Source organism: Haliotis asinina, chromosome 3, assembly GCF_037392515.1.
Source record: "Haliotis asinina isolate JCU_RB_2024 chromosome 3, JCU_Hal_asi_v2, whole genome shotgun sequence".
In the NCBI taxonomy this organism is placed as follows: Eukaryota; Metazoa; Mollusca; class Gastropoda; order Lepetellida; family Haliotidae; genus Haliotis; species Haliotis asinina.
This window is the reverse complement of record NC_090282.1, coordinates 79526446-79554066: the sequence shown is the minus strand read 5'-3', so window position 1 is coordinate 79554066 and position 27621 is coordinate 79526446. Positions and strand designations below refer to the sequence as shown.

At 39.7% G+C, this 27621-nt stretch overlaps 1 protein-coding gene across 9 annotated transcripts in view; it reads left to right on the top strand.

The window, feature by feature from the left end:
• The window catches only part of LOC137278541 (transcription factor GATA-4-like), a 37564-nt gene extending 27774 nt beyond the window's left edge, over positions 1 to 9790 (top strand). For 5 of the 9 annotated variants that reach the window (XM_067810965.1, XM_067810964.1, XM_067810962.1 and 2 more), the window contains exons 3-8: positions 3633 to 3808; positions 4219 to 4272; positions 4721 to 4840; positions 5066 to 5203; positions 5653 to 5923; positions 6615 to 9790. In XM_067810965.1, coding sequence (XP_067667066.1) covers positions 3633 to 3808; positions 4219 to 4272; positions 4721 to 4840; positions 5066 to 5203; positions 5653 to 5923; positions 6615 to 6958 — 1103 coding nt within the window. In that variant the 3' untranslated portion in view covers positions 6959 to 9790. The remainder of the gene's footprint in view (positions 1 to 3632; positions 3809 to 4218; positions 4273 to 4720; positions 4841 to 5065; positions 5204 to 5652; positions 5924 to 6614) is intronic. The other 4 variants (XM_067810970.1, XM_067810969.1, XM_067810968.1 and 1 more) reach the window with 1 other exon arrangement.
• The last annotated feature ends 17831 nt before the right edge of the window (positions 9791 to 27621 follow it).

Genomic DNA, 27621 nt, shown 5'->3' with positions numbered 1-27621 from the left:
TGCGACAGTTGGGCTGTTTTCAAACCGCGTGGCCAGAATCAACAATTGTCTAACTGTAGTCGTAAATTACAGATGTGTTTGGAAACAACTAGTCGCTAGCATACCCATAGCCACATCAAACACCCTGGCTTGTTCATTACGTCGGAGCTTCGGCTCGGCGAGATGGAAGAGTGTAAACCATATGGTTCCTACCCGTCACTTGAAAAAAAAACTGACGAATGCACGTACATACAAATATAAATCATAAACATCTTTAACGAGTAGAGAAACTAATGCCTCAGGTCTCCACCACAAGCGGACTAATGATTCGTTGGTATGTGGTATACATGAATTGAATGTAGATGTATTACCATAACATGAAACGATGACATTGTGAGTGTCATTTAAAATGAGCAAAATTCATCTAATATTGTACATAAGACTCGTATATATGAGAATAAGATACCCAAGATGCGTTTTAATGAGAATATGGCACAACAGAAATATGTTCACATGTAATATATGATAGAAACATATTCATGTGTAATGTGCCTCAGGTATATACTGTGAATACTGTACAGTAGCAACATACTCATGTTTACTGTGGCTCAGATATATACTGGGAATATTGCACATGATGAATATAATGCACATGATGCACACGCAATGCATTTACAAAGTTGCTAATTTACAAAAATGACAAATGTAACGTGTGTATTGTACAGACGGCACACATGAAACATTAATAATATTACACATACACATAAAACTCACACGGACACACACACACACACACACACACACACACACACACACACACACACACACACACACACACACTTTCCCCTACTGCACTGTCACGATCTTCTGTTATACCCGGCACACTGTGCAAAGCGGCTTTAACCCAACTCACACACTCATCCATGACGATGCAAGTATTTGTTACTATCATATGTGAATATACATTTTACCTTGCTCTTTTACTTGTGTACATTTATGACTGTATTATGTGTCGACAGGTGAATATTCAATATTTGTAGGTATATAGTCCATGTTTGAGGGTATATATTAGGTGAAGGTCAATGATATTGATACACAGGTAAGCATTGTGTGCAATAGGTAGAGGTTCATGGTATTTGTTTGGGTTTGTGCACACATGTAGGTCTGACCATAGTTTCGAGCAATAAAGCTGTTTCGATAGGTAAACCAAAAATAGAATGTTGTGACGTTATCTTTCTGGCCAAAAACCTACCCTACTGACACAGAATCAGTAGAAGAGGGTATTGTTTACCCAGTGCAATACGCAGTTTACTGATATAATTTCGACTGTGTAGGCAGGAAGTAGAGTCCTTTAGTAATAAATACGTTTTAACGCCAATAACAGTTTGACGAGCACTCAACAACTGTCTGCAGATGTTTGCACTTGTAAAATATCAACACGAATTATATATGAGTACGGTGAGAGTTGCCTATTTCGGGGCCTCCCTGTTCCCCTTTACAGTACTCAACATTGCGTTCCCAAAATCAATAACTTAATGTCATCTCGCCACGATAGTGACCTTCATGTATAATCGATAATCCTTAGAAAATCGACACTCATTGATAATCCAGTTTCACGTGATGTAACACTTGCTCATTTGACCCCTTTAAACACCAGAGATAGGAGAGACACCCGGTGTTGTTCATGTCTTCACGACAAATACCATATGGGTGTCATCAACAGATGCTATGTTTCGATACTTGAAATACTTTTATGCAACCGTAAATTAAATGTATTAATCTTTTTTATCGCAGGCGTTCAATCTCAGTGCCAAAGATTTAGAATTCAACCAGGATTTACAAAGTGTACACTCATTGCTCTCGTGGTGCAAGAATCCGTTATGGCGCGCACCTGCTCAAATAAAACCAAGCGTTCGGTGGGGTGGCAAGACTCTCCCTTGCTTGATCAAATGGCTGGAGCGCTCTCCAGTCTTCTATTCTGGTGGTTATTTCTACCCAGATCGTGCGGTGAACCGGGAGCCGCGGAATTTGAATGCCGGGGTAATTTATGGTAGTCCCGCTTGATGTCGGTAGAGCAATGGTAAAAGCAAACACCCTGACTTAGCAACTGAGTCATGTGTTGAGGTCTCTACAGTTGGTCCAATACCGCCTGCAGTTAATAACGCCACATTGCCACCATGGATCGATGCTTGGCACGGTCACATTATTCAAAATGTGCTCAGTCTTTTGGCTGAGTTTGTGCCTTTCCTCGTTAATTTAGCAAACTGGATTCAGCTACTGGCCTTAACCCCTCAACAACGACACGACCCAGCTTTGCTATTGAAGTAGTGTGTAAATAGAGCGTTTAAACCCCTTTCTTCAGAGTGACCCTTCGTCATGTTACAACCCGAGTTAAGAGGTCACCTTGAGGCCTGATGTAAACACACGAAGACGTATGTTCCGCCGCTAGCTGTTCTGGTTAGATATATGTCTTGAATCTTCTAAATTTTGTTTGATTAGAATAGTTTATCAGTATTTCAACAAATGTCAACTTGCTAGTCAACAGGAGCGCCTTGCCCTGGGATAAAGTGGGTTGTAAATCAGTACTGTAATGAACTTTAAAATGAAGGCACATAACAGAAAGGAACACTCATTTATATACTATATATCTCACGTGGCGCTGATGTACACAGCTTGTCGATCCACATTTCACAACCTGCTTACAAATACAATACAACCTGGTCTTAAATCAATATTAGGTTAGACTGAAAATTGAGATGCATCACACGATTTCAGTGTTTGAAACAACGTTATATTCGCCAGTTTCTTAGTTATGCGAAGGTGATTAATGTTTACTTGGCTATGCGTTATTTACGTTCTCGATATTCTCAAATTATATTTGTTGCAACCATGCCTGATTTATTTTGTCTGGTGTAAAGGTGGAAAATCGTTTCGTGTATATTTCACACTTCATGAAACCTGTGTGGTGTTGGTTTCTATTCTATCTCCATGAACCAATGGTGTAGGTTTCTATCTCCATGAACCAGACCAATGTAATTAAAATACTTATGTCTAGGATCTCCATTAGACTATAAGAACAATATTGGCACTGTGACAAGGTGACCGCTGTGTTGTAAAGACATTCAACCATAAAGCAGTTATTCACTGAAACCTAATAAATCACTGGTGTCTTTTGTTCGATAAAACATAACATGGTTACATAACCATGAGAAATTGCTGCCAAGTATAGAATCCATAGCTCGATTCCGACTATAGCACGAGCATGCTTTTGTGAATTTTTTCAAGAAATGTTCATAGCAAGAGTTACCTTGGTCCCTCTCAATGGCCCTTATGTGCAAAGTAAGCATACAAGTGATATTTCCTAGCAAACCAAACCAGAGGGTGATCGTATCCTGGTCCCCTTTCTGACACATATCATCCATGATGCAAAGAAATCATACAAGTGATATTTCCTAGCAAACCAAGCATGGGTATTATCGCATCCTGGTTCACTTTCTGACAGATGTCATGCAGGATTTCCTGACAGACATGCGTTCACAGAATGAGCATTAGGCATCCAGAATACACCACCATAAATGTTGAGGGTCTTATTCCTCTGTTAGTACTGGGTTTGTGTTGGGTTATTGTCATTCCCCTCACTCTGTCTCTTGCAGTAACCGACGCTGACTATTATGCTGAGGGACGGGAGTGTGTCAACTGTGGGGCAGTGTCCACACCCCTGTGGAGGAGGGACGGCACAGGACACTACCTGTGCAATGCATGTGGACTCTACAATAAAATGAATGGCGTCAACAGGCCGCCACTGAAGCCCCCGACCGGCAGGAGAACGGTAACTAACAGCATCACAATGAATGAACAGAAAATATATAAATAAAATATATTAAATTAAATAAAGATCAATAATAGCAGTAGGTCGTAAATCCTTGTTTATATGTCACGTGAAGGGAATCTGCGAAATCAAAGAAAATAACGCTTCTATATATATTTTTATAGCATGCATTGTAATGCTAGGTCCTTCGCTGTGGTCCTTTATAAGCAAACTGAGGATGCAAATAATATTGCCAAGCAAACAATTTTTGGCAATTTTGTAATCATTTCATGATCTAATCACCATTCCTAATGCTCGAGATTTGTTGCTGGGTGCAGAAGCACAAAGCAATATGTCCAACGAAAACCTGATCACAGCCTGTCTCTTCTATTATTGATTATTTTTGTAAAGTTTTCTCTATTTTTTTTCAGCCCGAAATGGAAGAGGAACGAGAAAAGAAATATACAGAAATAAGATACGAAAAGGTACTACTGTCCCTTCATTCTGTACAATAGAGCACAGGGGGGTACGGGTGGTTTAAATGTGACAATTCCACCAAAGACAGCTATATTTTTCTATTAATAAAAAACACGAAGTGATAGAAATATATGCTACTGCCAGCACGTCCGTGTTTTCATAAAATCTTCATCTTAACCAAACAGTGGGTATCTTAATTTCACGTTAAGTCTGAATAATTCATTTGTTTTATGTAGTTTGGTTACATCCGAACAGTTCCTAGTTAGTTGTTAACCATGTATTATATTTCAATGAAAATTGGTTGTTGGTAATATTCTAGTACAGTAAAAGTTACCTCCCGTGGAAATACTAACACAGACATGGCCATATGCAAGTAGTAACTTGTGGTTAGTATTTACAATGACCTTTAGTTTTCATACCTTGTGACTTTAATTTGCTTCCTTTTTCATAATGAAGTCGCCCCTCCCTTACCCGCACCGCTTGTCCCCCGACCTTGAGGAGGAGAGGGACGCTGTGGCTAATATCACTCCTCCAGAGACGGGAGGCGGTCCAATGAAGATGGCGAAGTCCATTCTGGTTGGTGTGATGGATACATTTCCTCACGTGTTCATAAATATATATATATATATATATATATATATATATATATATATATATATATATATATATATATATATATATATATATATATATATATATATATATATATATATATATATATATTCTTTGCGTAATTTATTAAAAATGTGTGGTGATGTTTCCCTTCTTTGTATGACATGTCCTCTTCATCTTCTCTCTCAGCAACAGCAGCAAACTGGAAACAGACGTATAGGCCTGTCCTGTGCAAACTGCGGGACAACCACCACCACCCTGTGGCGAAGGAACAGTGAAGGGGAACCCGTATGCAACGCGTGCGGTCTATACTATAAGCTACATCAGGTGAGAACACACATCTCTTCTGTCGGAACTGACGAAGCGTATTTCCTACAGAGTGATCAACCCTCATCTGAAATGCAGGTTATTGTTACATCCAGAAAGTCCTCTCCTGACCTGGACCATGGGCATCTAATCAATTTATGCTCTCTTGTATCTGAACTAAAGAATGTTAATACTCTGTGGTGTAAAAGTAGGTATCTGATTTGAACTAATTTCTTTTCGATAATACAATTAATGAAGTCTATAATCCTTTACTGGGTATGCAAAAATTTCTGACAAATATAATGTGAGTCACAAGTACGTCTTGGCTCCATTCAAAGCTCTGACTGAAACACGAGTCACAACTCTTCTCGACTCTGAAATGATCGGCTAGATTTGGTGAAAGAACATTCATTTTGTGCTGTAAGATAACACCTAACTTGGCGAGTATATGTCCTCTGTATTCCATCCAGGTCAACCGGCCGCTGTCTATGAAGAAGGACGGTATCCAGACAAGAAAGAGGAAACCCAAAACCCCTTCTTCTAAATCCAGGACACCTCCCAAGGACTTGCCAGTGCACAACCACTCGATTGAGCACTCCCCACCACAGCACATGTCCCACCCCCAAACATCCCTTCCCCCAATGTCCTCTCAAGGCCCCTATGACCTAACCCTCAGTCGGTCAGAACCAATTCCAAGTAAGCCGCCATACTGGAACTCTGCCGTCATGCCTTCCAGCTACTGTGAGATTTCTTCTTTCGCCTTTCATTTAATCTGACTCAACACTTTGTATAAAGTACATAAATGAAATAAGATCTCCAGCTTATCTAAAAGTAATGGTACAACTTGCAGGCAAAACATTACAAAATGCTGAGTCAGGTGCTTTGGTTTGTTTCTACATGCTCTTTAGCAATAACCGTGCCAGTATGCCCCGTGAAGAATTGATAAATGCATAACACATGTGTCTTTTGATTAAACAAGTATATAGGAAAATTAAGGTCCAGAGTACAAATGTGTTGACGTCTCATTCTTGGGTTTCTATTTCGCAATTCCTTTTTAATTTAGTTTCTCGCTGGATCCTGTTTCTTTCAAACCTTTGAATATATAACCTCTTTTATGTATTTGCTTAAATAACATAGCGATTGCCGTTTTGCCATGCATATACGCTTGAGTGTTGTCTATGTGTGCACGGTGTGTTCGTATGAATCGGGATAGAAACTTAATAATGACTCACTATCGTGTCTGAAAGATACCCGCTTCTGTATTTTTCTTTGCGAACGCATCCCTGTTCATATCACAAGTAACAGTGACAATTTAAGACAATCGTATGTCCAGTCGGAGAAGTTTCAAGAACCCTGTATTCAGAAATGATCAGCTGTATGCGTGAGTGTAAAGCTTCTTTGGGATACACTCACATCTTAACTTTCATTCCAGCCTCCGAGATGAAGCCTCTTCCCTCCTATTCGTCTCTGTATTCGCACAACTCGGCAGTACTGGCTGCGTTGACTACACCACCAAATCCACCCGCCCTTCTACCTATATCAGCGTTAACACCATCTGCTCGGAGCCAACACCCCCTTCCTGAAGACGTTGAAAGATCCATGGGTCTTGACCCCAACCTAATGCTCAAACATGCCGCGGAGCCTCTGTTTTCCCCCTCGCCTCCCAAGGCTGTGCCTGTTAACAGCGGCATTACACCGGAACCGGAAGTTGGTGCGCCATCTATGGGACAATCTGAAATTGTTCAATTAAAACCAGCGTCGGTCAGCCAAACATAGAGGATTGATACAACGAGACGTTAGGGAAACAGGGTAGTCAAAGTTCAACCCTATCTGCTGTTCCTACAGATGCATTGACCTTGACATCCAAAAATGTCAGTGAAAGTTTGGGAGACTTCTTATATCTATTTATATGTATATACTGAAAGACTAAGTCATCAAGTTTTTGCCCTCACCTCAGCAAATAGAAACTTTCCAATGTAAGGAGTGGCAAAATATTATGCACGATAGACGTACTGAATATACTGACTTATGGACTTGATATTGACCTGATTCACTAAAGTGAATAATGTGTAATAACGAGAAGTGTCGTTAGGGCCTTAGAGTTACCTCCCCTTTGATGATATCGCCAAATCTTGTCGTGCGGACTGTTGATGGAGGTTGAACGTCAACGCGGAAGAGGTGTTAAATTGTTTGGTAACCATGGTAACCATGTCAACAATAAGCCATTTTGTGTCAAGTGGAACTGTGTAACCTCTTTGACTGACAACAATGTACCAAAGATACCATCATCATGTTTTCTCTGAGAAAGGGTAAATGTTCAGTTCATCACTCATACCACGTGACAGGCATCACGTGACAATAACACATGTCACCTCCCAATTCACTTGCCATTTTAGGTGCTGTGCTTTATTGATGTAAAATGACATGTATATATTTTTATTGCATTGATTCGCGAATTTATGTTGCTTCTTGTGGATGTCTTCAAAATGATTCCAGTTTAAAGGCGAAGAAAAGTCGACATATTTAGTATGTACATTGTAAATCTCATTCAATTTCTGATGACGGCACTACGTATAGACTATGAAGGTATCACTGCCAATAAGACTTGATTGTTTTCTTATATGGCCCTAATCAAGATCGATGATCGGTTTGATTCATTGATGTTAAAATATTATGATTTAGTGCTCGTTGTTCAAGTTCAGGTGATATGTCTACCTGTGTATATATATATGTTTGAATGCATTTAATGCTACGTTTGGCGTATATGGGAACCGCTACAACATTTATGGAATATACACTAGGTGCAAGTACCATTTTCATCGTATGCCACGAAGCATTATGATATTTGTCTCTTCAGTTCCTTGCTTTTTGTGTTTACCACAAGTGGGACCAACTGAAATCAAGAGTTATCTCCCTTGTCATGCAAATAACCGTTTGCCTTGTTCTGAATCATGTTAACTATCTTTTTTAATTTGATGTCTTAAAACAAGCTGTGTTTCTCATCAGTTTTATATGCATGGATGTAATGTTTATCTCATAAATTAACGAACGCATATTGCGATGCAATGTTCTGTAACGTTCGGTGTAATTACAATGCGTCACCACGTGGTCACGTGTATACGACTCTTCCGACATGAAAATAATAGGAATTCTGGCGAGAGTGGAGTTCCGTGCCAGTCTAAACATTATCATGTACCTTGCAGATGCTGTCATTTTTATACCAGATTTGCCATGTTTGGATGTTACCAATATCGACATTTCCATAAATTTTATAATGAAGCACCTAATTTCTAGACAAAACAAGAGTCACATATTTGGCCATCTCATTACAAACGACGCGGTAATTTTATGTTAATTTAGATATTATCTTTTTTCCTGTGTTCAATGAAAAAAATATATATAGATTCATGGTCCCAGAAGAGACCTATATTAATGTAGAGATATCGTCATTTGATCGGTAGTGTGCACATGATTTGGAGATCATTGACATTCGAACCTTTCTTTCGTTTCAGTCTGATTTCATGATTAATACTTGAAATTAACGGATCAGTATAATTGTATCTCAGACCTATGTGAGATCGTTGTGCTGACAAATGATCGCTCATGTTATAAGCACGTGGTAAGGTATTTCCATCTATCTTATCCTTAATGTTTCTACTACTCTTGATTCCAATCTAATACGTACCAGACTACAACTGACGATGTTGCCTGTTGTGTCCTGTGTTGCTAGTCAGTAAATCGTTTTTCATTAATTTTGTTTTGCGTTGATTTTAGAGGGTCAGCTGTCGTTCTGCAAATGAAGAACGGCATTTCTCAATTTGTCTTCAACACATGAATACATATCAAATATTCTTTAAGAACCAGTTTGTTGATGACGTTAAGATACCGTGGTTGTTAAAAGAGACACGGAGTTTTGAGCCACAAAATTCATCGATTGTTCGCCGGGGTTTGTTTGCTTTATGTTAAAAATAACACCAGTAACATCGTAACAGTCCATGGTTAACCCCCCAAAAACCTTTATTACATCCTTCAACCGGTCAATATGCCATCCTTCGAATCTTCTACGCCTCGTTCGAATCTTCCATTATTTCGTTATCAATTCCTCTAATACAATCCAAGAATGAATCTTCCCACAACTCAAGGCCATACCCTCCTTGCAAGAGAAAAACGTCACCATATGCACAGACTGAAACGTTCCCTATAAAATCGAAAAAGAGATTTCTAGGTTCCTGATTTTCGAACCTAATCTACCACAAATTGGCCTGTTTATGTAACTCGGCGTTTCCCTCATTCGGGTACTTGGTTTCTGGTTTCACGAGACTTCACCCCGAGTCAGTTCTATACTGTATGCTGGATCCTATTTGCACAGATAATACCTCTGTGTTTAGATAAAAATCAATGTCCGTAAGCTCCTAATATTTCTCCCAACATCCTGTGAGCAAACACTGACTTTGTTGTGGTCTAAGTGTCTTGTAAATCTCACTTGTGATTGAACAATCTGCCATACTAGAAGTAGCCTTCCAGCTTGCCAGTCGAAATGTCCTGACAAACGAGATGTTTATACAAATGTAGTTTCACCATATCATTGAAATAAACTTGTCTACAAAATGTCGTGTTCGTTTCCTCTAAACGCATATGTCATGGCTCGTGTGGGCCTGGATTTCATTGGGCAACTGTACCCACATAGGATTGTATATGCTGTGAGCATGTGAATATGTTGAAACCTCAGTTTCCTTATGTGTGGATTTTTTTTCAAATACCCTTATTTCAAGTTTATCGTCCTTTGATTGTAACAAACAAAGCCATATAAATTGAAAAGGAACCCCAGGGCGACCAGGGATTCAGAACCTGAGGAAATCTAGACTTACTTCATTTATAGCTTTAGCATTGTAGACAGGATATTGAAGTAGGGAAGTCCATGCGGTTCAGGGACTGTCAGCCAGACTCGGAGTCTGATACAATCTCTGTGACCAGACTAATGGATCTTCCATGAAGACGCTTCCTGGCCCCAACAACAACAGGCCACAGATGCCTGGACACACTGGTGTAGACAGACCTCTGATTCTGTTGCTAGTTGTAACTTGGCTGATGGCCCTGCTGTTGGCAATGGTTTGTCAGGCAACACGTTTTATTATTCCTATTCTCTAATGCTGTTGCTATAATTTGTATTTTGCAGCATATACACACTTTGCTTATATCTATTATAAACTTTATGCTATCTCCTGCCTGACACATGAACGTAAGATATACTTCATCTAAATTCCCAGTGTCCATACACTGTCGACGCAACGTAGTCAATGTTATAACACGTTATAAGGTGTCTAATATCACTATAACGTAGTTCAGTGACACCCAGTGGCCAATATGCACAGATGTGTTATACTTAGCACAACATATGTATGATTACGAGTGAGATAGTCGCGGTAATCTGCAAGGGATAATGTCACTCAGCTTCAATAGTCTTGCTTCTTGTACAGCAGCATTACTGTAGACTAGGTAATTAGCTGGCTTTGCTCAGGAGATATACACACTTAGTAGAATATATGTGCATGTGTATGAGAATTGACAATATACATCGCCACCCTCTGATTTGGGATCCTGGGTTTTGTCACTTTCAGTTACCTCTTGCTGATATATTTCATATCAGGCGGCATTCTGTGAGGTTCGGTATGAATCATGACGTATAGATTTGCTACAGATATATAGTCCCCATGACTACTGTGTATTATAAAGTATTAGTATGTCACTTTCACACGTATCCATATTGCCTATATTGATGCTCTTGTTATTCATCACTGGATTGCCTAGTCCAGACTCGATTATTTACAAATTGACGCCATATAGATGGTGTAGCATGGAGTAAAACGACCAACCAATTATTCAACCAGCCAACCAACCATTCAAGCAGCATGGCATATCTCCATTTCCTTCTCTGCGTTTTTGTAGGATGTAAATAAGATGGTGACAGTTGCTTCGAATCCCAGATTCGTGGTGATACTGTTCCTTTGTTTATCCATATCATTCCATTCCTTTAACCAGGGGCTCCAACAAAGTGATAAATAAAATAGCCAATGGCAAAATGGCGTTAAGCCAAGTTGCTCACTCCCTATACTATGAGGCAGACGTATTTTACGGTAACATAATTATATGTACTGTCGTTTAACAGGCTGTTGCACTTGCACCTGTACCGAGTACACTGCCGATATATAACACTTGTAGGCATATATAATCCATGTTTGCGCGTATAACATAGGTGAAGGTCTGTAATGTTTGCATACTGGTAGGCAGGCATAGGTTCAAAGTATATATTTAAAGTCAGTGCAGTGCATACATGTAGGTGCACATAGTAGTTCAGAAAAAATGTCCATATGCGGACTGGAAACGTGTATCAGAAACAGAATGTTTTTTGATGCAGAATGCCAACGCACGTCTCACATTCTTTTGAGAACTTTTGTTACTTATCTGTTTACTGATATTCATTTATTGAGTGGAATTCACATTGCTGACTATAGATTTTTGCGGAATAGTATGGCTTCGCGGTGCTAAAAGAAATGGTGAAATTTGTTTTGACTAGTTTCAAGAAAATACCAAAATGTGAACGAGCTGCGGCTATAGTTAGTAGCTACGTAACATGTGTTTTTTACTGGTCACAATTCCGCTCCATATGTCGACATTTGATATATACGTATTGATATACGCCAATGTAACTATTTTTACCTTCCGGGACAGTTGCTCAGTTGTTATTGCACCAGCTTGTCCGGTCGAGTCCACTGGTTCTATTCCGATACTGGTCTCATGCGATATCTTTTTTCGATCACAATGTGTGTGTGTGTGTGTGTGTGTGTGTGTGTGTGTGTGTGTGATGTGTGTGTGTGTGTGATGTGTACATATATACACATTATCACCAGTATAATAACTAAAATCATATTACGTGGGTGTGATTAATGTTTTGAAAAACATCGGGTACACCTTCACAGGCTGTAATTGTATGTTGTGATTCGCACATTGCGAATGAATAACAATGAACTCAATTACACGAGGAAAACTTAACATGTTCCGGCTGCTCTGAAAGTGCATGATTTTAAGCTAAAACAACTTTCATACGATATTTACGGAAGTGCATATTGAGTCTTTTCAACAACACTTTTATGCAATGCTAGGACGGGGTAGTCGATGAATCGACATTTCTAATGTTTGTTTCAATTTTATCATGAAAGGTTCGAGCACAGTTTTGTTCAGTGACCTGTTGACATCCCACATAGCCAGAGGGACAAAATGCATTAAACACCTATACAAATACCATTCGCATGCATCGTTGCCCCAGATATCCCACAATCGGTGTAGTTGTGGAAAACGAACAATTTGTTGCTTTTTTTTCTTTGCAATAACCCTATTTATTTATTTGTCAGAGAGCAGTACAAACAGGATTTTCCTGAGCATATTGTCAGGTGAGCGGTAACTCGGAGAGACAGACGATACAAGGTAACCCGGTGTTGACTTTTCAACGTACTTTGCAGTGTCCTGTCATGTGTGCAAAAAATGACAACAAACACGGCCTGACTAGCATTAGCCTGGCATACTGGAGAACATTCAAGGAGTTATGAATAATGTTGGACGATTACATTAAATGTGCGATGAATGATGAATGAGCGTGTCCCTACGCCACTTTTAGTAATATTCCAGCACTATTTCGGGGAGGCACTGGTAACTCATAACAACAGACTCTGGTTATGAATTCACTTTCTAAATTTTATTCCTGAAAATAATTTCATATATTCGTCCTCAAGTTTACTTTACTATTTTTAACATGGGGTTTTGAGTAAATTGCATGAACATCCACACAAGTACGTATGACGAAGTGTTATCTGAATACAATAACAAATAATTATAAAAAGTATGCAGCTGTTTGAATCATCGGGTGACAAGACCATTTTAAGAGTCACCTTGGCATGTGACATTACAACGGGCACGTCAGTTGATGTGGTATCTGCATTACATAGCAGTGACTGTATGCGAGTATAATCCTCATTTATCTATAATCATTTATGATCAGCTCAGTAGAGCCACCCAGCATTCCTGTTATATACTGACAGAAGGGGAGCCTAGTGGTCAAAGTGTTCACTCGACTCACGGGAGACACGAATTCGATTCCCCACAAGGGTACAACGTGTTAGGTATATTTCTGTTGTCCCCCGCCTTGATACTACTGGAATGTAATATGTTCTCAGGTATGTAACATGTCCACAGTCAGCCTCACATAACCACAGACATACAATATGCCCACACTCCGCATCACATAGCCACAGACATGTAACATGTTCACAGTCCGCATTTCATAGCCGCAGACATGTGATATTGTCTAATCCGACTCACATAGCTACAGGCATGTAATATAATTACAGTTTCCATCATATGGTCACAGACATGTAATATGTTCGAAGTCCGTGTCACATAGCTACAGGCATGTAATATGTCCACAGTCTGCATCTCATAGCCACAGACATGTAATATGTGCACAGTCCGCATCTCATAACCACAGGCATGTAATATATTCAAAGTCCGCATCTCATGACCACAGACATGTGATATGTTCACAGTCCGAATCCTATAGCCACAGATATGTAACATGTCCACATTACTGCATCTCAAAGCTACAGACATGTAACATGTTCACAGTCCGCATCTCATAGCCACAGACATGTAATATGTCCATATTTCTGCATCTCATAGCCGCAGGCATGTACCATGTTCTCAGTCTGCATCTGGCCACAGAAATGTAACATGTCCACAGTACTGCTTCTCGTGGCTACAGACATACAATATGTTCACAGTCTGCATGTCATGGCCACAACTCCCAAAGCTACAGGCATATAATATATTTACAGACTGCATCTCATGGCCACAGACATGTAATATGTTCACAGTCCGCATCTCATGGCCACAGACATGTAATATGTCCACAGTACTGTAACTCATAGCTACAGACATGTAACATGTCCACATTACTGCATCTCAAAGCTACAGACATGTAGCATGTTCACAGTCCGCATCTCAGAGCCACAGACATGTAATATGTCCATATTTCTCATAGTCGCAGGCATGTACCATGTTCTCAGTCTGCATCTGGCCACAGAAATGTAACATGTCCACAGTACTGCTTCTCGTGGCTACAGACATATAATATGTTCACAGTTTGCATGTCATGGCCACAGACAAGTAGTATGTTCACAATCTGCATCTCATGGCCACAGACATGTAATATGTTCACAGTCCGACTCACATAGCTACAGGCAGGTAATATATTCACAGTCCGACTCACATAGCTACCGGCATGTAATATATCCACAGTCTGCATCTCATAGCCACAGGCATGTAATATATTCACAGACCGCATCTCACAGCAACATATATGTAATATGTTCACAGACCGCATCTCATAGCAACATATATGTAATATGTTCACAGACCGCATCTCACAACAACATATATGTAATATGTTCACAGACCGGGTCTCAGGACCACATGTTTGTAATATGTTCACAGACCGCATCTCATAGCAACATATATGTAATATGTTCACAGACCGGGTCTCAGGACCACATGTATGTAATATGTTCACAGACCGCATCTCACAGCAACATATATGTAATATGTTCACAGACCGGGTCTCAGGACCACATGTATGTAATATGTTCACAGACCGCATCTCATAGCAACATATATGTAATATGTTCACAGACCGCATCTCATAGCAACATATATGTAATATGTTCACAGACCGCATCTCATAGCAACATATATGTAATATGTTCACAGACCGCATCTCACAGCAACATATATGTAATATATTCACAGACCGCATCTCATAGCAACATATATGTAATATGTTCACAGACCGCATCTCATAGCAACATATATGTAATATATTCACAGACCGCATCTCATAGCAACATATATGTAATATGTTCACAGACCGGGTCTCAGGACCACATGTATGTAATATATTCACAGACCGCATCTCATAGCAACATATATGTAATATGTTCACAGACCGCATCTCACAGCAACATATATGTAATATGTTCACAGACCGCATCTCATAGCAACATATATGTAATATGTTCACAGACCGCATCTCACAGCAACATATATGTAATATATTCACAGACCGCATCTCATAGCAACATATATGTAATATGTTCACAGACCGCATCTCATAGCAACATATATGTAATATGTTCACAGACCGCATCTCACAGCAACATATATGTAATATATTCACAGACCGCATCTCATAGCAACATATATGTAATATGTTCACAGACCACATCTCATAGCAACATATATGTAATATATTCACAGACCGCATCTCATAGCAACATATATGTAATATGTTCACAGACCGCATCTCATAGCAACATATATGTAATATGTTCACAGACCGCATCTCATAGCAACATATATGTAATATATTCACAGACCGCATCTCATAGCAACATATATGTAATATGTTCACAGACCGCATCTCACAGCAACATATATGTAATATGTTCACAGACCGCATCTCACAGCAACATATATGTAATATGTTCACAGACCGCATCTCATAGCAACATATATGTAATATGTTCACAGACCGCATCTCATAGCAACATATATGTAATATGTTCACAGACCGCATCTCATAGCAACATATATGTAATATGTTCACAGACCGCATCTCATAGCAACATATATGTAATATGTTCACAGACCGCATCTCATAGCAACATATATGTAATATATTCACAGACCGCATCTCATAGCAACATATATGTAATATGTTCACAGACCGCATCTCATAGCAACATATATGTAATATGTTCACAGACCGCATCTCACAGCAACATATATGTAATATATTCACAGACCGCATCTCATAGCAACATATATGTAATATGTTCACAGACCGGGTCTCAGGACCACATGTATGTAATATATTCACAGACCGCATCTCATAGCAACATATATGTAATATATTCACAGACCGCATCTCATAGCAACATATATGTAATATGTTCACAGACCGCATCTCATAGCAACATATATGTAATATGTTCACAGACCGCATCTCACAGCAACATATATGTAATATATTCACAGACCGCATCTCATAGCAACATATATGTAATATGTTCACAGACCGCATCTCATAGCAACATATATGTAATATGTTCACAGACCGCATCTCATAGCAACATATATGTAATATATTCACAGACCGCATCTCATAGCAACATATATGTAATATGTTCACAGACCGCATCTCATAGCAACATATATGTAATATGTTCACAGACCGCATCTCATAGCAACATATATGTAATATGTTCACAGACCGCATCTCATAGCAACATATATGTAATATATTCACAGACCGCATCTCATAGCAACATATATGTAATATGTTCACAGACCGCATCTCACAGCAACATATATGTAATATGTTCACAGACCGGGTCTCAGGACCACATGTATGTAATATGTTTCACAGTCACCTCACATGTACTATGTTTTTCAGTTCACATCTCATAGCTACGGGCATGTAATATGTTCACAGTACGCAACTCATAGCCACAGACCCGTGGTCTTAGTTGAAGACTTGATAATAGCCAAAAGATCACTTTGGGAAAATTGTTTAAAGACTAGGAGACGAGGGTCATTAAACACTACCGTATTAGACACACGAACCTGACTTACAATAGAATCAAAGTGTTTTCTTATGTTTAGAACCTTATCCTTGACAAAGGCATTGAAGGTTTCCTTAAGTTTGCCGAAATCATCACGCTTGGGAACAACCTCTTCTCTCTTCTTACCAAGGACAGAGTCAACACACTTTGGTAACTGTCGCGGCTTATCTTGGAGAACTGAGACTTTTTGCCTTAAAAAGTTCCTTTTACACTAAAAAAATGTAACTTTTAAGGGGGTTTGTTTCTCCAATACAGAACTGAGCATATTATTATTATGACGAGTCATTTCAGTTACATCACCCGTACTATCACACTGAGATAACAGGTGTGACAAGTCACTCGAGAAGGTCTCATGGTCAATGGCTTTCACATTCTTGGATGTGCTTATGGAGTTCAGGTCTCTGCATGTTGCGCGTTGTATGAAGTTATTTGACAGGAACTTGTCTTCAAAGACAACTGACTGAATAAGATAAAGATTAGAACTCACAATCCAGTCTAGAATGCGTCCTTACCGATGCGTTGCACTGGATAAATGCTGGTGCAGATCATGGGAGGAAAGGAGTATCTTGACTCTACGGACATCAGGTTTGTTGTCCTCATCAAAATGGATATGAAAATCACCAATATATACAGTACTGTTATTATGTGTTCAAGGAATTCACAGAATGTAAGCTGTTTTTGGAGGAGGGAGGTGGACGGTGCAGACACATAATCCCGGGTGTGGTCTTAAAAGATGATAATGTTACATCAGTATGTTCAAAAGATGTGAATACAGTATCTGACTTCCTGAGACTAACACACATACCACTCGTGTAAATCACTGCTACACTCTCCACCTCAACCATCCCGTGGATGTAATATGTTCACAGTCCTCATCACATGGCCACGTGCCTGTAATGTGCATATAAACCATATCACAACTCCACTATCATGTAACATGTTTACAAACCGTATCACACATCCAGGTGATGTTTCATATGTTCTCTGGTATAGTACAAGCGACACCTCAAGGCTTTCTAACATTGACATCGTATACGCGATAATTCCGCCGCAGGAACCAGCCAGAGTACTTTATGACACGATCATTTTACCACAGCTTCGTACAGTCAGAACCACTGAATTGTAGGTGTTCGGTTTGTTTGGCGTTACAGTTCTGTTCTTATTGCCTACGGCGATTTGCGATAGACCACCTGTTTACTCTATTACCCAGTTACACCACCAATACGGTCGAACCATGGTACAATGAGCGCCAACAATCTAATATCTTCCTTTAAACTCGGATACCAAGTTTACATCGAAATAACCATGTCTTTCTTGACCACACACTGTCGGTGGTCAAAGGTCATCATACTTGTCAACTCTTTGCTGAACGTAAAGGACATTGCATCAAAAATGATTTGGGGAAAACACCATACTTTATTTATCAACCTTATTTGCCAAAATGTTTTAGGAAGCGGCAGAAAAATCTCCACATAACCCATAGTCTACCCAAATTCCGTCATAACATTTTCTCCAGACCCTGGATTCACCTGGGACTGAATCTCCACAGTGCTATTGGCTGATTGGACAGACACACGCCAACACGGGTGAACGAAAAAGTAACATTTCAAGCAGGATACGTTATTGTTACGGTTATTATCATTAATGATAATTTTCAGATCACAGAAAACCAGTTTTCACCATCTTTACATCCATAGTTGGTCATCCACCAACTGTTTTGTTTTCATTGTGTACCCTCACTGGGTGTTTAACCACCTTTTGTCCATGCACTCACTGGTGTTCAATCATCAGGGTTTGTTCAGACATTCTCTGATGTTCAACCATCAGCTTTTCTCTGTTCACTCACTGGTGTTCAACCACCAGCCTTTTTCTATACACACACTGTTTGTTTTTGTTCACACAGTCACTGGTGTTCAACCACCAGCTTTCACACACACACACACACACACACACACACACACACACATCCACACTGGGGTTCAACCACTAGTTTTTCTCTCGTTCTCTCTCTCTCTCTCTCACACACACACACACAAATACACACATACAAATTGGAGTTCAACCACCAGAATTTTTCACACATTCACTGGTGTTCAAACACCAACTTTCGTCACACATACACATGTGTTCAACCACCAGCTTTTTTATGTACTCACAGGTGTTCAAACATCAGAACCTTATCTGCACCCCATTCAACTTCACTCAAGAACTTCAACATCCAACCCCTCTGTTCATCCATCGATTCCTACACCCTGACCCGACTCTTTTCACTCGATAATTTGAACATTAGTCCATCGTACAGACCCTGAAGTATATACATGCAAGAAAGCCCACGCAAGTCTAGAAAATGTGACAAGTCTAGATTTCCTTAGCTTCAGAACTAAGAAAGTCTCAGGGCTCCAATTCATTATATTATATTTTTCAATATGAACGTTTTTTCAGTAAAATAGTCTATTTTATATATTTTTTTTGTTAGTCTATTTGAACATCTACACCCCCAGTAGTAAATGTGTAAATGCGTGCATAAGTATATACTACGGGCCAACAAAACAATTGAACATATTGTTGGTGAACCTATTACCTGTACGATGCGGTCATCCCCACTCTAATAAGGAATAAAACTGAACAAGCTTCAACTACTGCTCCTGGTTCAGCGACTGTTGTATTAACCCCTGCCTGTCACCATGGCCCTGATATACAACTATGAACGTCCACTTGGTCCTGTCACAGATCAAGAGCTATTTGCTGACCTCTCAGTCATAAATTAAAACATAAATCATCTCTACTGGGTTGTAATGAAGTTACACCAGACCTGAAATCGGGTATTAGAAGGTATTAAGATAGTGGGAAACGCCGCTGCCATTGATGCCGGAACTGCTGTGTATGTGTACATCCATGTTAATGCAAAGATATATACCATGCCAGTATATCTGTTGGGGATATATCAGTACACGGATACAGATAGGTACATAGTACGACCATGGACTGATTGTGTCATTATTGCCTACTTCGCATTTGATTTATAATTACTCTGAACTTAGATCTCGAGTTCTTCAAAACTGTCAGAAACGGAGTCAGCCACAACACGGAGTGTTACTCCTGTTGTAAGTGATGGTGACTTGGGGTTCAACAAGTTGACATTCGATTTGACTCAGACTTTGAATCTTGTTCTATAAAACAGGATTGGTTGGTTTGTTTTAACGCCTCACTCTGCATTATTCCAGCAATGTGTCGGCGGAGTATAAATAATCAAACAGGGACCAGACATCTCGGACATATTCATCAGTGTATCAACAGCATGAACATCTATCTGCACAATTTGGATACAATGAAATGAGTCAACTAAATCAACATGTCTAAGCACCCGTTCACGTTACCCGTCTCTCACGACAAGCACGTGCGAGGAGAGTTTTTCACGCTGCTTTTAGCAATAATCCCTCTATATCGCAGCGGGAGACACCTGAAAATGGCAACATGTACTACTGAAGACCAGTTCTAAACCGGATCTAAGACAGTGATAGGTATAACTATTTGTACAGGGTATACCAAAAGCATTCACGACAAACTGACATAACTTTGAGAAAACCATACGCGATAAGGGTTGTTACGTTAGGGCGTCTAGATATTGTGAGAAATCATGTCGCCTTTTGCTCCAGGTGCATGTCACAGTGACGTGGAATCTGTTAACTGCTATTGAGGAGCTCATTATACTTTATATACAGTAATCATGCTGCTAGTAGAAACTATGGTTTTAATCATATCCTCAAAAGTGCGTCTGGATATTACATCGCTAAATCTCAAACCCTCAGGGCAGACCTAGACTAATGCTTAGTCCCCGCATATATAATTTCGATTGTAACCAATAAATCCATTTAAATTGAAAAGGAGCTCAAAGGAGACCGGAGATTCCGAACCTGAGGAAATCTAGGCTTGCTTCATTTAGGGTTTTTGCATTGCAGAGAGGGCTAGGCAGAAGGGAAAATAATGTGGTTCAGGGACTGTGAGGCTGACAAATGCAGACCCAACATTTTCTCATTAGGCTAAATAAACAAAATGAAATGTTTCTCGGGCATCGGGGTGTCACATTTAATTGTGCAGCGTCCCGATCATCCATTTGTCTATTGAATGAGTGTCTGGAAGAACGAGCGTGACTGAATCTACAACTCATTAACACGTGCTAAACTTTCCAAGCTGTATTTCTGAGAGAGAAAAAATATAAATAAGTTCCTCTCTCGTCACCTTTTTTCCTATCATTTTTTTAATAGTCCTACCACCCTTTCACCTTTGCCCGGGAAACATTTACTTGTTTATGCAGCCTTATTTATCAAGTGTTGTGAATTACAATAAATATCCGTCAGTGTCAGACAACGTTATACGTTGATCTGTGTTGTGACATGCCAATGCCGTCACTGAAATAGAAGTACCGATATCCAAGACAAGAGGCAACAAAACCCTTGGCGGATTCATCACAAGCGATATCGACAGAATACCAGTATTGCAGAAGACTCAAAGTCTCGTCAAACGAACATCTGGATAAGTTGTCATATTGGTCTTGCATGCGCTACTTGACAGTGTACGGTCTGTCTCAGTAGCTGTTTTGCAGGGTATGCCTTCCTACCAGTACCCTTACTGTTTGGCACAACATGTGAATATATGCCAGCTTCATGCAATATGTGTTTTGTATTGAACAAACTTTATGTATAACATGGGTCTGCTTTGAAACGTCGCACTCACGAATGTATGAGAGGTTTTATATATATAAGTATTGTTTTTCAGTATTGTACGTCGCATCGTCTGCCTATGGAGGGAACACGTACGAATCGTTTCTTTTTTCACAACTTCACTGAAGAATACGTTGGGTGTTTCTCAATGCGTGTAGCAGGCAAAATTGTGTTGCGGTACAACTTTGTTTATCTGTAATGTACAGTATATAAGATTTTATTTTAGGGTGTATGTACGCACGGCCGCATGGAAGGTTACAAATTATATTTCTACAGCCACTTTTGCGCCTATACCAGGACTGAAACGTACGTTGTGTGTTTGTTCAGTCATGAAGAGTGCATCGTATGGTCCGATTCACCTAATGAAGGGTACATATCATTGTTCTATACCTCTACCCCTTTCTTCATCTTGTTTATCTATATTTTTGTGTGAGGGTACATCCTACCATATATGGTATGATTAGGCAAAGAGTAATTTTTCACTGTAACCACTGTAACTGAAAACGATCTTGACAGTTACAGATACTAACGTTTCAGTCACACCCGACTAAAACAAAACTCAGAAAACGTGTGCAATAAGCCTGTTTATTTTGATCGACGCGGTAGAAATTGTTCGTCTTTCCTGTTTATTATCCGAAATGGCAAGAAGTAACGTAATTAGATTAAATTGTACTTATCACGATTTCAACTTTTCACTTTTACCTGCAAGTTACTATTTGCTTGTTATGACTGCCTTTAAATCACTGATCCTTTGTGGAAGGGTTCAGAGCGCCACACCCATCTCAGTGCGTTGTTTGTCCAGTCACTTGTACTGACCAGCTCGCCAGCGTTGTTTGGATACACAGTCCAGCTGACCCAATATATCACTCCGAGAGGAGAGAATAAGTAATTCAGGAGAATTTTATAACTTTGCAAACAATGTGACGCAGGTGACCTCCATGCTTTGACACTGGTGCTTGCAATTCAGGCTGTTCATATTATCAGTGGAATCTATTGTAAGGAAGGAATAGGTTGATATAATTGTATGAACCGTGTTCGACATTGAATTTGAGGAATTGCTTCCATTTGCCTTTTGTCACATATGTTACGACCAATGACCAGAGTATGTTATGACCAGAGTATGTTATGAACAGAGTATGTTATGACCAGAGTATGTTATGAACAGAGTATGTTATGAACAGAGTATGTTATGACCAGAGTATGTTATGAACAGAGTATGTTATGAACAAAGTATGTTATGAACAAAGTATGTTATGACCAGAGTATGTTATGACCAGAGTATGTTATGACCAGAGTATGTTATGACCAGAGTATGTTATGAACAGAGTATGTTATGAACAGAGTATGTTATGACCAGAGTATGTTATGAACAGAGTATGTTATGAACAGAGTATGTTATGAACAGAGTATGTTATGACCAGAGTATGTTATGACCAGAGTATGTTATGAACAGAGTATGTTATGAACAGAGTATGTTATGAACAGAGTATGTTATGACCAGAGTATGTTATGACCAGAGTATGTTATGAACAGAGTATGTTATGACCAGAGTATGTTATGACCAGAGTATGTTATGAACAGAGTATGTTATGACCAGAGTATGTTATGACCAGAGTATGTTATGAACAGAGTATGTTATGAACAGAGTATGTTATGAACAGAGTATGTTATGACCAGAGTATGTTATGACCAGAGTATGTTATGACCAGAGTATGTTATGAACAGAGTATGTTATGAACAGAGTATGTTATGACCAGAGTATGTTATGACCAGAGTATGTTATGAACAGAGTATGTTATGAACAGAGTATGTTATGAACAGAGTATGTTATGAACAGAGTATGTTATGACGAGAGTATGTTATGACCAGAGTATGTTATGAACAGAGTATGTTATGAACAGAGTATGTTATGAACAGAGTATGTTATGACCAGAGTATGTTATGACCAGAGTATGTTATGACCAGAGTATGTTATGAACAGAGTATGTTATGAACAGAGTATGTTATGACCAGAGTATGTTATGAACAGAGTATGTTATGAACAGAGTATGTTATGAACAGAGTATGTTATGACCAGAGTATGTTATGACCAGAGTATGTTATGACCAGAGTATGTTATGAACAGAGTATGTTATGACCAGAGTATGTTATGAACAAAGTATGTTATGACCAGAGTATGTTATGACCAGAGTATGTTATGAACAGAGTATGTTATGAACAGAGTATGTTATGAACAGAGTATGTTATGAACAGAGTATGTTATGACCAGAGTATGTTATGAACAAAGTATGTTATGAACAGAGTATGTTATGAACAGAGTATGTTATGAACAGAGTATGTTATGACCAGAGTATGTTATGACCAGAGTATGTTATGAACAGAGTATGTTATGAACAAAGTATGTTATGACCAGAGTATGTTATGACCAGAGTATGTTATGCCAAGTGGCTGGGTTATTAATTGTAACTGGGCAGTTCCTCTTTGGTGTGTCTATGCAAGTGAACTGGCCAAATCTGGAAATGTCATCAACGCGTCCACACATGTAAACTATCATCAAGAGCATATATGTTATCGGCGTCCACATATAAACTCTCTCTTACTTCACATGTCATCTGAGTCCACGTACATAAACGGCCTTCCGCAGCATATATCGTCAGTCCGTACACACGTGTACACTGCCACCAAAGGCACAAGTCAATCAGCCAACATATGTTAACAGCACATACCAAGTGTCTTAGTGCGTCCATATATATAAACAGAAGCGACAAAATCCTTTCTACATCCAGAGGAAACCCCTGCAAAAGGAACAGTCGACTGTATGACGGCGTGACTATGTCATGAGTATATAGAGGATCAGTATCACATCAGTATTACAGCTTAATATTGTTTGTAAACAAACATTTCCCGCAAAATCCAAATTTATCAATTCTTTAACAGACATAACCGCTTTTTTGGCAACTTTCCTGTCCGCCACAGCCATGTACAACAACCAATGCATGTTCATAATCGCTGACATTCCCCGGCCAAAATGAACATTATAACTACTGTACACGGATATGTGATTCTAGTCAGGACAAAAATTCATCTGTATTTGCAACTATTCATTAAACATTTACTAAAGGCCGTGTTTCCTGGCAAAAATCATTGACTTTAAATCTGACGTCACGATGATTACTCTATACATATAAATGCCACTTCGCTAACCTCTCATAAACCTTGAACGTGGGCGTCTAAATATGTAAAGATGGTACAATACACGTTGATTACATGTTGTATTTTAGCCAGATGGGCAGCTACAAAGTGTAACGGTGACATAGAGTATTCTGAAACACACGTTGTCTGGGTCGCCATATCGATGTCATCTACAGAAGGGAGATTACTCTATCAGTGTCGTGTGTCACCACAGGCCTTCTTGCAATGGTGTGAAGAAGCTATCAGTTATTGATATGATAAGTAATCCAAATTTGTCTACATGCGATGATAGCAGACAACAGCTGCTTTTAAGGGATTGTCACCGATAAATTTTGTTTAAAAAAACAATTACCATCTAGATCCATTACTTACAATCAGAAAGAATTTATTTCAATTCAGTCCAGGTCAGTTATCGCTGTTACTATTCCACAGATTAAAATAGGGTATGCTGCAAAAAGGATTTGATGATCCTGGCACATCCATTGTGTTTGTTCTTTAGTCCCATCCTAACGACCATTAATTGCCTAGCGGAAATCTCTAAGGAAACGGTTACCTAATCAACATTAATGTTTCTGAGAATTTGAAGATTCAACAATCCACAGCCTTCGCATTGCCCGGTTTCAAAAGAACTGTGTTCCAATGTCAGGTGAAAGTGAGAAAATGGGCCACACGAAACTTGGGACACAAAAGTGACATTTCGTAAGCACGATCCACACATTTGCTCTCTATTTTCGTGAGTCTATTCAATCACATTATCAGAAAGAACGAGATCGGGTTTGCAGACCAGGGTAATTCAGTGACTGTACACTTGCCATCTCTATTCGATATGTTTGTATTTTCAACGTGACTCTCAACGCATACTGACCAGTGAGTCAAAACCACAACTATGGTGAAACGAGTAGATCGGCAACGCCACAATGTTTGTGCCAGCCCTGTAGATACACTGACAAAATGTCGGACAATCTAATTACACAATCTACATTTCGATTTTTAACAATATGCTGCAAAGTCTCATTTTGAAGGTTTCGAAGGGAGTGTGACTGTCCCTAAGCCTTCTGTTGCACTTTTCAGGAGAGTCGATCTCATCCAGACGATGCATTCTGCATTGATGCTGTTCCTCTAAACACACTGCGCATTAAGTAAGTGAGTGAGTGAGTATATAGTTTTACGACGCACTCAGCAATATTCCAGCTATGGCGGCGGTCCAATCGAGTCTGGACCAGACAACCCAGTGATCAGCAACATGAGCGTCGACCTGCACAACTGGAAAACGTGTCAACCAACTTAGCGAACCTGACCACACGTCGTTTGTGGCAAGCAAGGGTTGCTGAAGACCTCTCCTATCCCGGGTCTTCACGGGCACTGCCCATGAAGTCGATGCGATGGCCGTTCATCCAAAAATCAACATACATGTATCCTAAAGTCACGTGCTACTTTTCCCCATTTTTTCTTATACAGACGGTCAAATATGAAGTAAATTATTAGTACATCCCACAAACGAGCATAGATGAAATATCAGAATGTTGTTGAAATCTAGCGTATTCATACACCTGCGCATATATGTCATGGTGTGGTATCGTTAACATGTGTTTTGCAAATGCAGGTGCATTCCTTATGACGTCAGCAACCAAGGTTTACCTTACTAAATTGACAAGAAGCAAGGCGTATTTGAGAAAAATGGCGAGTAATGTTCACTTCAATAAGGCGAGACATAAGGTAACGCCTATATTTTTCGCTCACTGCAGTCCAAAGAAGTGCAGAATTGTTTTCATAGTCCTGTGTATATATCCTGTATGCCACAGAAACGAGGAGATGACAGGTGGAGAGCTGTAGGTATAGTACCTTGCAACGTGCTGTTGCTCGCCAGTACAACGTCCACAACAACACCTTTTCTCACTTAGGGCACTCCCGTAGTGGCCGCCTTCAAGTGACGACCCCCTTGTGAAAACCACCGGTTTCGAACCACCCACTTCACGCGTAGATTCAAGAGAGCACCCGTTTGCAGCAGATACTATTCCTAGCAACAGAGGTGTATCTGCCAGATACTGTCAATGCGTCTCAAGCACCCATAAAACGACCCTGTAGTGATGTTTCAACAGAATCCGGTTCAGACCAATGTTAATGTTCTACTCTGGCCCCTAGGATCCTTGTTTTGACATCCATGGAACACGTGTGGGAAGAGAAGGGGAAACAGTTTCACCCTCCAACAAATGAAGGAACTACGCCAAATCCTTCTTCTAAAACAAGAATGATATTCTACCTATGGACAGGTGCCAGTTCTGCGTCACTGTGGACACGCTCATCACTGACTGTGTGAACATGCTTGTGTTGTAGCTCATTCGCACATGCCAGGTTCTATGGTTGCTTGGACACATGATCGATACTATACCTTGAAGAGATTATCTCTCCTTTTAAGAACATTGTATTCGCGGCCGTTGAACACTGATTCTGCGTTTTTCTTCGTGTGTGACAATGACTTAGTATATAGTCGTGTGTGTGTATGTATGTGTGTGTGTGTGTGTGTGTGTGTGTGTGTTTGTTTGTTTGTTTGTAATTACGTACCAAATCACGGAGGTGTTGTAGCCTTGTAGTTAAGGGTTTCGCTGGGTTCGATTGCTAACATGGGTACCCTCCGTGATCCTGCTGAAATGCTGAAGCTATCGTATACCTGAAACCACTCCCTCAGTCAGACGTCACATGGAAATATATCAACTTTCCAAGATTCAGTGAACAATTAAACAATCCAATGCCTGTCGATATAAACATCGCAGATGTTGACAATATTTATAAGCATTCC